At 34.6% G+C, this 13,159-nt stretch overlaps 1 protein-coding gene across 13 annotated transcripts in view; it reads left to right on the top strand.

Annotated features, from left to right (window-relative positions):
- LOC127845715 (piezo-type mechanosensitive ion channel component 1-like) overlaps nucleotides 1-13,159 on the top strand; it is a 255,188-nt gene that overhangs the window by 178,760 nt on the left and 63,269 nt on the right. For 12 of the 13 annotated variants that reach the window (XR_008033338.1, XR_008033339.1, XR_008033334.1 and 9 more), the window contains exons 24-31: nucleotides 589-683; nucleotides 5,143-5,166; nucleotides 7,577-7,762; nucleotides 8,131-8,188; nucleotides 9,319-9,421; nucleotides 10,640-10,793; nucleotides 11,667-11,827; nucleotides 12,505-12,635. Coding sequence is in view for 6 of the 13 variants with exons in the window: in XM_052376809.1 (XP_052232769.1) it covers nucleotides 589-683; nucleotides 5,143-5,166; nucleotides 7,577-7,762; nucleotides 8,131-8,188; nucleotides 9,319-9,421; nucleotides 10,640-10,793; nucleotides 11,667-11,827; nucleotides 12,505-12,635 (912 nt within the window). In the remaining 7 variants the exon portion in view is untranslated. The remainder of the gene's footprint in view (nucleotides 1-588; nucleotides 684-5,142; nucleotides 5,167-7,576; nucleotides 7,763-8,130; nucleotides 8,189-9,318; nucleotides 9,422-10,639; nucleotides 10,794-11,666; nucleotides 11,828-12,504; nucleotides 12,636-13,159) is intronic. The other variant, XM_052376807.1, reaches the window with a different exon arrangement.

Here is a 13,159-nt window from a genome sequence, read left to right as displayed (position 1 = left end):
CTTGGTTGAAGGGGCCTTTATAATGGGCTTGCTAACAAAATGAAAAAAGATTAGAATGATTATTGCATGTTTCGTGGTTTTTCTTCCTTCTGCTTGCCGACAGAAGGGGCAAAATACTAAATTAAAGACACTAAAAGTAAAGATAATTGAAAACAAAATACTGTAAAATACAGCTGAATTGGTTAGGTGTAGCTGAGGATGAACTTGCAAACCTTAGATTCAGAAGCCATGTGTGCGATGGTAGACCACAGGGCCTTGTATTGCAAACATACTTAAGTCAAAATTCTTACTCAACTTTTTGTGTTTTTCTCAAGTTTTGAGATGAATAGGCACATCATGCTAAATTGTGTGTTCACAAAAGCTTTTTGTGCCTTGAGTCTGACTCAGTCCTTAGTTTTAAGAGGAAAATATGCATATTCTTAGAGCTGAGATTTGAGATTAGCTGACCACTTTCTAAATACTCAGCTGAGTGGATACTCAAATCTCATCTTTGAGAAAAAAATTGAGAATGTTCATGAAACTGGGCCCAGTTCCTCTACCCATGGTGCGAACTTAAACCTCAGATGTTCGGTGTTGGTGTGTTAACAGGGGGTGGAGCTTGACGGAGGGACCAACGAGGACATTTTGCCTGAAGTAGAGGCCAAGCAGCCAATACCGGTGTCTGACTTCACCACCAAGATAACGTAAGTGTTGCCATGGATGTCAGCTTAGCCTTGGCTAATACTGATGTGCTGCCTTTAATTTAGGGTCTACTATTAATATTCATACATAGCTTAACTTTGTTATCTTTGATCAAAAGTCTTAGTTTACCCAAGTTTGCCTTATATAAATACTACATATAAAACAGTTTGTATACTTCAATTGAACACACATTTCACCTGATCTCATTTCAACCTTGATATGATGTTATCAAGTTTGCCGTGGCGTAATGTATAATGTGTTTGCCTGATGTTCGGGAGGTCACGGGTTCGATCCCCACTTGGGGAGTGTTCTCTAGATCTTCTGCAAACACACCAAGTACTGGTTATAGGCCCAGGAAATGGACTCGAGAGTGTTTCTATAAGCCTGAGGCTTTCTATGCAATCGAGCTAAAATAAATTAGGTTTAAACTAACCTTGATATTGCCCTTCCTTTGGAATAATTTCAATTGACCTATGAGTTAACATGGAGAAGGCTTCTGCTGGGGGCATACACGTTAGTTGAATGAAGCATCGTGTTGACTTGTTGAAAGAGATATCCTTAATTTTTGTTACTAAATATGAACTAAGAATCTAGGAAAGATGGAATTATTGTCCACTTAGTTGAAGATATCATGGTTAAGCTATACTTTGATTCATATGATGTATATCCATATTTTCAGTTTTGTTTGAATGTATTCACGCTGCAATTGTGTTCATATTGTTATAAATAACTGCTATATTTAAATGAACGTTTTGAGAAGGCTTATTATTGAACTTTTTTGTCAAGTGTTGTTATTGTTTGTAATCAAGCCTCCAGAATGATGTTTTATGAAGAATGCATAAAGCCTTTAAAGCATGGAGCTAAAAATCAAGTACAAATGTTAGTAAAAAATATGAAGCTTATATTGTCTATTAGCAATTGCTTTATTGTCCCCTACCGGTGAAACTGGAGGAACATATGGTTTGTGCTCTTTCTGTCTGTCAGTCTGTCAGTCACACTTTTCTGGATCCTAAAAGTTCTTCATATTTTTTCATGAAACTTGAAACATGGATAGATGGCAATATGGATATTATGCACGTCATTTCATTTTGTTCATATGTCAAGAATTCTGGTTGCTATGGCAAGAAATATATAAAAAAAAAAAAAAAAAAAAAATACTGACAATGGTGGAGTTTCACCAGTAGGGGACCATATTGTTTGGCAATCTCTTGTTTATTATGGATCAAGCGTCTGTTGGTGTAAATTCATGTAAAGCTTCTGTACACAACTGCACATACTAAGTGTACTTTTTAAAACATTATTGCACATCTAGTAGGGGATGGACTGTCTGCGATAGCCTCTTGCGTAGATAAATTTTCCTCTTGGCATAAGTACATTTCGCTATGCATGCATGTAGATGTTTTCAGATTCTGTTGCATTTTTCTCTATATTTTGTTATCATTAAACCTTACACACTTGCAAAGAGTGACTTGTTTATCTTTTGCATATACATAACATTAATATATTATTATTATAATCTATCATGGGTTGTGCATTTATTCCTGCATTTAGACTTGCTACGCATGATTGGGAGTGACTATCTTTAAACCTTCATTTGCAGCCTAAGGCGCAGGTAACAGCCTAGTGCGAGTATCCATGTGTGCTAAGTGGATAACGGGTGTTTAAAGCCATCCTTAAAAAATCGTTTGTTTAGGATAACCCAACTGATTACCATATTGCCCCCACTCCTATTGTTAAGGTCTGGATTTAATGTGTGTGTGTGTTTGCAAATTCCACAACAAAGACATTCTTGTTATAACAATCATTATCTGTCTTTTCCGCAACACATTATTTCATAGAAAGGTGCTCTTCAAAGTTGTCAAACACAAGTTTTGTTTCTCTCATTGAGATTGTTTCTAAAATTATATGGGTGGGTGTGACATGAATTTGTTCCACTGCAAAGTCCTCTTTACTGTAATCATCACACATATCAATTAATATCAATTTACAAAAAGGCGATTCATAAAAATTTAAGTTTATTCATTGGTTGTTTCATCCCAAACAATTGTTTAAGGATGGCAGTCCTATAGGGGCCATTAGTATGTTGTGTACTTGTGCCTTCTCTCAACTTTCACAGACCTGTTAGGGTTCAGGAGGTAGTTTTATTAAACATTGGACAACTAATCTAAATTATTATTCTATTCTAGATTCTATAACTCCTTGGTAATTATATATATGATGAGGTAATTTCAATATTTTTTTTGTCCTTTTTTTAACAAGATTTTTGGTTATAAATGTTGATTTGTTGTTTACTTCTATTATTCTGTCAGTCTTAAATTGGTCATCATATATTTGTGTAATAGAAAAGGTTCTTATATCTTACACTTAAAGAGGCGTTTGAAGGATCAAATTTAATGAAGAACTAAGTAATCAACTGTCAATTATTTTATTGTTATCCTATATTGTCAAGAACGTGTTTCTAACATACCAGACATGGTTCCTTTCTCAGGAAGGTGCCAAGGAGATTAACTTGAATTTCCAAACATGTTACTCTACAGGCCACTGAGACCGTAACATATTTCTCGTCTTCAGTTCAGTGTGTGTTTCAGAGTTTATATACAGGTCCTACTGGCCTCTTCACGAGGTTACGGTAGCCCGACCTGAAACGTCTTCAGTTCAATTAGTAAACACAACAATTATACAATAGACATATATCAGCATATCATTATACAAAATATACAAGTGACTGATAATCAATTGAACACTACATATTATGATACAATATTTTCCCTAATTACCTCAAGGGAAATAAATATAAAAGTAGTTTACATTTAAAGGGCAAAAATTTGAATGAAGGGAGAAAACCAGTCCTACTACATTTGATTATACAGCTTCAAGATGAAGTGAATGTGTAGAGTGGTTGTTACTTTCAATGTCTGGTTGTTGCTGAAATCTTAGTAACAATCCAATTTTTTTATAGCTTAAGTTCCAAGAAAGTTCCTCTTATAAAGTGAAAGTATATATATTTTTATCTTATGATGTGACATAATGATGAAACTTCACTGGTTAGATGTTGTTCTTTCTTTTTTTCCTTTTTGTGGTTCTTTTTTTGATGAACATGGATTATAAAGTGGACTTTATGTTTTATTTATATGATTGCAAATGCAAAATGACTTGGGTTTGTTTTTGGAGGAACTTAATTCATTTGTTAATATGCAGGTAATTATTACTTCTGCATGCTATATACCTGATCGATGGTCATTAGTTGTCATTTGAATCGTGTTCTGAGAAAACTGGACATAATGCATGTGCGTTAAGTGTCATCCCATATTAGCCTGTGCAGTACACACAGGCTAATCAGGGACGACACTTTCCACTTTTATGGTATTTTTCGTTTAAAGGAAGTCTCTTTTACACGAAAATCCAGTTAAGGCGGAAAGTGTTGTCCCTGATTAGCCATTGCAGACTGCACAGGCTAATCTGAGACGACACTTTACGCACATGCATTATGCCCAGTTTTCTCAGAACACGACACATTTGTTGGGCCAGGTAGGTCAGTTAGCAGAGCACTAACCTACAAATCTTTGTTTTTGCGGGATAGAAACCCAAGTCATATAACTTGTGTAGTGAGTGATCAGTCATGAAATCCTTCGTATTGCTATTTTCCTCCTACCTTCAAGTAGGGCAGTTTTTAGCTATTGACACAAGTAAGTGAACTTAGAACTGGTCAACCAGCTAGCCAAGTAAAGTGTGATTTGGTTTACTGACCACTGTGATACGACTTTAATACTGTTGAAAACTGTAAAAAAAAAAGTATAAAAAAATTCAACAGTAATTTGCAGCCCCTTTTTATTTCCTGAACTCTTTCAGGTTGCTAACATTCTCCTGTATTTAGCTTAAAGTGTCCTTTTCACAGATTTTGGCATATTTTGAGTTTGTCACTAATGCTTTATATTGATAAATGTAAACATTGGATCTTAAAAGCTCCAGTTAAAAATCAAGATTAAAATTAAAAAAAGGAAAAAAAAGTAGCCAGTACCAGGACTTGAACCAGTGACCCCCGGAGTCCTGGAGTTAGTCTGAAGTAAAAACGCATTTGCCCTCTCGGCTATTCCGCCGAGTAAACACAGATTAAGTATTTTATACCTTATATAAGCAATCTTCGTAGTTTCGTAAATTTAATCGACAACAACAGAACTCTCCAAATTATTCAATCGTTTCCCGTTGCAACGCTGTATAATTTTTAGGTTTTCAAATCGTCAAAAGATACATATAATGGCTATATTGGACTGTGGTAAATGTTCAGTAATACTGTTACCTCACAAATATCATAACTAAAATGAAAATTTGCGAATCTGAAACAACTTTTTTCAAGTTTGTCAATTTACCAAACCGTGAAAAGATCCCTTTAACTTGAGACAGTATACTTTCTGTTTACTCTTATCTAACATATTATCTCTTGCTATTTTTGTGTTTTACAAGAAAGTACAGGAAAGTATCATACAGGTATATGAACTTAACTTTTCCTCAGCCACTGCTTGCCTTTCACCGTCTTTTACCTACATGTATTTGAAAGCTGTATCCAAAAATTATTTAATATCCATTTATATGTGGTTATTATGCCTGTGTGATGTTTGTACTGCACAGACTGTGTTACGTTTGTACTGCATTGCCTGTGTTCTGTTTGTACTACACTGCATCTCATTTTCTTAAGAACTGATAAAATGTGTGTGTTTGCATATAATGCACACAGATTGTGTCTGGTATTAGTTAATAAAATAATAATTATATTATGGGCTGCAAAAAAATAACAATGAATGCCAATATAAACTTTATAAAATACAATAAAATGAAATGTAATATGCCTTACCCAGCTTCCTTTATAGTAATTGGTGTTTTTATAAGGCAGTTTATATGTAATGGACCTTGGTATCAGTGTTTTTATAAGGCAGTTTATATGTAACGGACCTTGGTATCAATGTACAATATATAAAATGCTTCCTATATGTCTTGAATGTGAGTTCTTTATTTTAAGGCATTCTTCTATTTAATAAACTTTTACAATGTTAATTAAGTTCAGAAAGGTTTTCATAGTGTCAACTCAAATATGGCAGCCAGGAAAGAGATCAACATAGGATGGAGTTTTTACTGGCTGCAAGATTGTAGATGATCATATGTACTATTCAGAGGTCAAATATAGGGGGGGACATAGTGTTTCACAAACACATCTTGTTTACTCTATCATTGCTGCTGACTTTCAAATTAAATAAAGAGAAAAAGCACCAGAAATGTTGGAGAATTAATTGTTCAGAAAATTTAATATTTTATATTAATCAGTTACAGAGTTGTTGCATGCTATGAAAATGTTATAGTTATTAGTATGGTTCATTTGCTTTACAGACATTTTCACTTTCTTATGGTTTACATTTGTACGGTGATCACATCATGTGTCCTGCATCCACCATCATGCAAAGTGTGATTTCCGTTGTCAACTCTTAGGTCGTCACCACCCTAGAGGCAACATTTTCGTCCAATCTTGATGAAATTTGGTCAGAATATTTATCTGGATAATCTCTAGGTTGAGATCAAAGCTGGCTCATGTGTGTCCAAAAACTAGGTGACCATGTCAAATCTTAGAAAAACCATGTTACCACTCTTGAGGCATTATTTATGACTTAATCTTAATGAAACATTTTAAGAACCTTTATCTTAGCAACATGTAAGCCATGTTTGTATCTGGATCATGTGTGTTAAGTAACTTGGTCCCTAGATGAAATCTTAAACAAATTCTTACCAGTCTAGGTGCAATATTACTCCCGTGCTTCCATAAACTAGGTCATTAGGTGAAATACAAAATATTGTTGTTACTCTAGAGGCAGGATTTTTGACACAGTCTCAATGAAACTTTGTGAACATATTTACCATAATACAACATGAAGGTATTGTTTGAATCTGGGTTAAGTGAGGTCAAAAACTAGGTCAACAGGTCTAATCTTTAAAGATTGATGTTTGTGAACTTAGGTGAGCACCTAAAGTAAATCATGGTCCTTTCTTTATGTTTTGCACTCAGTGGCATGTAGGCAACTTTAAGTTCCTTTTATGGAAATATATTATGTTTAGTGTTTTAATAATGTGTACATTGTCTTCCCTTTAAGCTTGCATAAACCATTTTATGAATTACTATCATTATTACTCTTTATATAAACAATTTATTAATTTATAATGTAGTAAAGTCAGACATAAATAAAACCGCAGTGTAAAGTATAATCAGTCATTATTAAACTGGAATAACTATGGATCACTTAAAAACCACATGTACCTGTCATCAAAACTGGCTAAAGTCCCAGACGAAACTTGTTTGCTAAATACGACGACATTCCTATCCGGATGGTATTCTTCATGACCATTATGACAAGTTCTAATTATTGATACTGATAAAAATATGTGAAGTCAGTTACTTAGAACAATCCCTTTACCTATGTCATGTGTCAATATAAATGATTTTGTTCCTAATTGCATTCCACCTTATTTATTCCACATTTATTGCTCAAAAAGGTTCCCATATATCTGTGCAGTTGTGTAGCTGGCTTTAAAAAATATTTCTTAAAGTACACAATTTTGTAAGAAGTTTTATCATTTTAGTTTGATTGTGAAAATAGTTCTTCAAAAAAATCACATTATTACAAAAATGATAGTATGAAACAATTTTGTATTTATCTGCAGATGAACAAGAAAGTTCAAAGTGCATCATAATAATTTGGCAATAAGCCCATTGGAAGAATAACTTTGTCTTTCATCGAACTTCAACTACTTCATTTAATTCTTTATTTCATTCATTTTGGCTCTATTGATGAGCCTATAGGGATTCCATTTGTATTCCTGAAGATTTCAATTCCCAAATGATCTTCCATTTTAGCTCCTACCTAGACGTTGTGAAGAACTTCGTGTTCGTGTACATGTTCTGGGTGACACTGGCGATAGTGTTCATTGCGGGAACGTCGCGTATCAACCTGTTCAGCATGGGGTACGTGATGGCTGTGTTCTACTTCATGTGGTTTGAGCGGGAGTTCCTGATTAAGCCTCTGAGAAGACTCTTGAGAGCGTAAGTGCTAAGTAATAAGTGTTAGTTTATAAGTGTTAAGTAATAAGTGTTAAGTAATAAGTGTTAAGTAATAAGTGATAAGTGTTAAGTAATAAGTGTTAGTTTATAAGTGTTAAGTAATAAGTGTTAAGTAATAAGTGATAAGTGTTAAGTAATAAGTGATAAGTGTTGAGTAAAGTGCTCTTTTGAAAAAATTCTGCGCATTGAAAGTGCCCCTTTGACAAAATAGCCCCCCCTGCCCTTTTCAAATACTAGCTGCAGCACTGATAACATGTGCTGGTCGAAATCGCTTAAACAAAATAAATGAATTCCTTTCTTCTTCTACCATGTAACTCGAGCTAATGCAGGGTTGTTTGGTCTTGTTGCAGGTGGAATGGACTACTTGGACTCTGCTACTTCATCATGCTGCTGAAAGCTGCACTCCAGGTCAGCAATAAATGCATACAATGTATTGTATAATATGTTTAATAATCTTGCTCACATGTTATATTTAAAAAAAGATGATGGTATTTGTTTGAATGAAATTTTACAGTTTGATAAAACAAATGTTTATCTTAGAGTCTAATAAGCTACAAATATTTTAAAACGAATCATGTTTTTATGCCCCCGGATCGAAAGATCGGGTGCATATTGTTATTGGCCTGTTGTCTGTCATTGTGTCATTGTGTGTGTTCCAAAACTTTAACCTTGGTTAAAGTTTGATAACCTGTTTAATATTGAAGATAGCAACTTGATATTTGGCATGCATGTGTATCTCATGGAGCTGCACATTTTGAGTGGTGGAAGGTCAAGGTCATCCTTCAAGGTCAAAGGTAAAATATCATTGTATTTTTATGCCCCGGGTAGGGTGGCATATAGCAGTTGAACTGTCCGTCAGTCAGTATGTCCGTCCGTCCGAAAAAAACTTTAACATTTGCCATAACTTTTTCAATATTCAAGATAGCAACTTGATATTTGGCATGCATGTTCATCTCATGAAGCTGCACATTTTGAGTGGTGGAAGTTCAAGGTCAAGGTCATCCTTCAAGGTCAAAGGTAAAAAAACAACAACTTTTTTTCAAAGCCGCGTTCTCATTAAGCTGCACGCTTTGAGTGGTGGAAGTTCAGGGTCAAGGTCATCCTTCAAGGTCAAAGGTCAAAAATAAAATAAAATTCAAAGCGGCGCAATCTTACAAACACATCTCTTGTTCTTTCCTAAAACTTTAACCTTCGTTAAAGTTTGGTCATAACTTTTTGAATATTTTGCAACTTGATATTTGGCATGCATGTGTATCTCAAGGAGCTGCACATTTTGAGTGGTGAAAGGTCAAGGTCATCTTTTAAGGTCAAAGGTCAAATTTATGGCTTCAAAGCGGCGCTATAGGGGGCATTGTGTTTCTGACAAACACATCTCTTGTTTATTCTTGACTTTAACATGGTTGCCCGGTTCAAGTCTTTCTGCCAACATCCAAACTATTGAAACAAAATATTTGCTAAAGTTTATTTGGGGCAATAGTAAATTTACCTCTGAATGTTATGCCTTAATTCTTGATTAATGTTTGGATATTGTGCACTAGTTGCCCAGCTGTGTGTACATTGACTTGATCAGCTCCAAGGCTTGCTGGGTGGTGCAACTTTTGGGGATGACCTGCTTGCGCCCTGGATATGTACCAAAAAAAGGTAAAATGTGTGTTGTTGTTTTTTTAACATAAGTTTTTCTTTAAGAAAAGGTAGGTTTATGATCCCTTTAGTACATTTTATGTTCTTTAATGCATAAAGATTTAATTTATATAAATATAGATGTATGTTTCAGCAAGGCTGTATTTATCTTTTTATACGACTGTTGAAAACGGGCATAAAACAGGACTTATTATAGTTTCACCCTTGGCGGGCGAGGGGAATCCACAGCAGTGTCCACTCTATAATTCAAATAGTTTTCATCTGATCTTCACCAATCTTGGTCAAAGTTGTATCTAGTGGTGTCCGCTCTCTAATTTAAGTAGTTTTCTACAACGGGTGTATCTTGTGACAGTTTGGCACTCTTGTTTAGGCTTAAGAATAGTAAATAAACTTTGAAGTTATAAATATATTTTATCTTGTGCATATAAACTCAGAACATGTGTAGAAAAAAATGTGATAAATACAATCATGATATAAACAGCATTGGTGAAAACACAAGGTTCCAACATTCAATATTGTAAACAGGACAGTTTTATGAATAATCCTTATTATAAGCATTAAGTCTAAGAAAAGATTTAATGATATGGAATTTTTAGATCATTGTCAAGAAAGGAATCAGGGCTGCGACACATTTTGGAAGAATAATTGCCCTTATATATAGTAGCCTGAGCATGTGTTTTCTTCTCTTTAAATACTGGGTGAAGCTCACTCAAACTGTCAAAGGTGAATGAACTTAATTTATAGATTTGTAAAGAAAAGAATTGTGACTGACACACGTTTTGGCAAAATTATGGCCATTTAATGGTCTGTTTTTACACTCTTAAATATATTGTCCCAAATAAAGTTTTTTTTAGCTCTTCTATTACTGCTGGTTGAATCTTGCTTCAACTCTAAGTTGAACTACGTTAATGTCTAGATGATTGAAAAGAAAAGAATGCATACCGCGACCAGCATTGGCTGAGTTATGGCCCCTTTATATTTATGTCTCTTGTAAATCATATGGTGGATTTGACTGTGTCCTATCAAATTTTGTTGGGGTATTAATCACTGTGACCCATTTCTAGTATAACTTTCTTAAACATAATGATTTAAACTGGCCACATTTTTCTACAAATGGTGTTAACAGGTATTCCTCACTACTTGCATAATTTGGGACTAATTTTATATGAATATACATTACTATAAAAGCACATTTCTCCACACACCCCTCCCTTTTAGCTGACACAGACTGCGTGGTGGCTGATGACAACACAGGCCTGTCCTTGGACGTGGTCTGCTTTGTCTTCCTGCTGTTGCAGCGCAAGATCTACACGAGCCACTACTTCAGACACGTTGTGGCGGACTTTGAGGCACAGAACAGGCTGGCTTCCAGGTCAGGCCTGTCTTATTATGCCCTCTCCCCAGTTCATAGCAATTGTTAACCCTTTGCATGCTGGGAAATTTGTCCTCTGCTCAAATGTGGTCTGCTGAATTTCTAAAATTATCATTTTCTTCGATTTTTTTCAAAGAATACTATCAGAATAGCAAACAGTTTGGATCCAGATGAGACGCCACATTTTGTGGCGTCTCATCTTGATCTTAACTGTTTGCAAAGGCCTTCAAAATTCGGTTCGAGCACTGAAAGAGTTAAAAAACTTATGTTGATAGTTAAAAAGATTGATCACTTTTGTTTAAGCTCTCTTTGTTCAACATTTGTTATCCGATCCTCACTTAAACTTTATTAAAATTTTGGCATATATAAATACTAAGTTGCGTAGTAGTCATGTAAGTAAACTTACAAATTAATGAGTTTTGGCCCTTTTATTATCTAAAATTAAGCCCAACAGTTTTTATCTAGTCCTCACAAAACCTAATGACAATAATAATAATAATAATACAAATAATGTTGATGATGATGATGATCCTGATCATGATCATCATCATCAGCATCATCATCATCATCAAATAATTATTATTATAATTCTTCTTCTTAGTATTATTATCATCATTATTATTATGATTATTATAATAACAATATTAATGCTAATACTTTAAATAATAATAATAATATTATTATTAAAAATAACTTTTAAAGATTGATAAAATAAAAAAAAAGGATAATAATAATGGTAATAATGATAATATTAGTAATAATAATTAATAATAATAAAATAATAATAATAATAATAATAATGATAAAAAATTGTAATGGGATGACACAAATGTTAGAGTCATCACATGTGTTCAGTCGATCTCTCCATTACAGAGGGTGTCAGCTGATCAACCGCATCCTGATGCAGCAGGTCGACAAACAGAAGAAAGAAGAGAAGCAGATCATCTACGCAATCAAGAAGAAGATGAGATCACTCAAGGAGAAGCAGAAGAACATCAAGAAGAAGTTTGTGGAACCAGAAGAGCACTTTCAAGGTTTGTGACTTCAGAAGCAATTGACAGTTTTAGATTAAAGAAGTTCAGTGTTAAACCAGAAAAAAACACTCTTAAGGTTTGTAATTTAAGGCAATATTGAGTGAAGTTTAAGAATTTCAGTGGCAGGCCTGACAAACACTGATGGTAAATTAAATTACTTTGCAGTAAATTTTTATGACTTCAGGGACATATTTTTAGTAAAATGTGCATATCATTTTGAATATCATGTTCCCCAAACAAAATGTGCATTGAAGCTATTAATTCTGCAGTCTTTTGTTCATTTCTTAGTTCACACTCTGCCTTGAATGTATTCATTATACGGGTTTTTGTACATTTCTTTGTTATCTCTTTGAATCTATTCGTTCTAGAGACTACTAAATGTCTCAGTTATCACTTTGCAGCTATTCGTTCTGAAGACTACAACATGTCTTAGTTATCACTTTGCAGCTATTCGTTCAGGAGACTACTAACTGTCTTAGTTATTACTTTACAGCTATTTGTTCTAGAGACTACTACATGTCTTAGTTATCACTATACAGCTATTTGTTCTGGAGACTACTACATATCTTTGTTATCTCTTTGCAGCTATTCATTCTGGAGACTACTAACTTTCTTAGTTATCACTTGGCAGTTATTTGTTCTAGAGACTACTACATGTCTTAGTTATCACTTTGCAGCTATTCGTTCTGGAGACTACTACCTGTTTGACGAATCTGAAGATGAGACAGAGGTGGATGATGAGATCAATACTATCACATTTGGTCAGGATCCTGTTGGGGAGGAGGATAAGGCTCTCAGTCCTATTAAGGTAACGTCTGATTACTAAACGTGTGCCCTCTTTTTAGCTTACCTGAGCACAAAATGCTCATTGTGAGCTTTTGTGATGGCCTTTGTCCATAGCTTGTACTGGTTGCCTAGAATGCCTAGAGATTAGACAAGTCATGCATGTTTCATAAAGTCCTTTTAGTTTTATTAACTCAACCTTCTCAGAATAGTGTAGTTTATTTGGGATTTGGTGAGCGCCTTAGGACCAATGGCTCTCTTGCTCAATTTGTAATGTGTGATTCTGTGTATAATATTATTATGACTCTTGCTTGGTGCATAACTACATGCTGCATCAGGGCAATTACTGCACTGCTTGACAATCTTAAGTTTTAATAATGCCAGTGTGTCAGCTGGTCACCAAAACCGCTTCAAATCCACCTATATAAGTGTCAGCTGGTCACCAAAACCGCTTCAAATCCACCTATATAAGTGTCAGCTGGTCACCAAAACCGCTTCAAATCCACCTATATAAGTGTCAGCTGGTCACCAAAACCGCTTCAAATCCAC

This window comes from Dreissena polymorpha, chromosome 9, assembly GCF_020536995.1.
Source record: "Dreissena polymorpha isolate Duluth1 chromosome 9, UMN_Dpol_1.0, whole genome shotgun sequence".
NCBI lineage: Eukaryota > Metazoa > Mollusca > Bivalvia > Myida > Dreissenidae > Dreissena > Dreissena polymorpha.
This window is presented reverse-complemented; position numbering and strand designations above follow the sequence as displayed.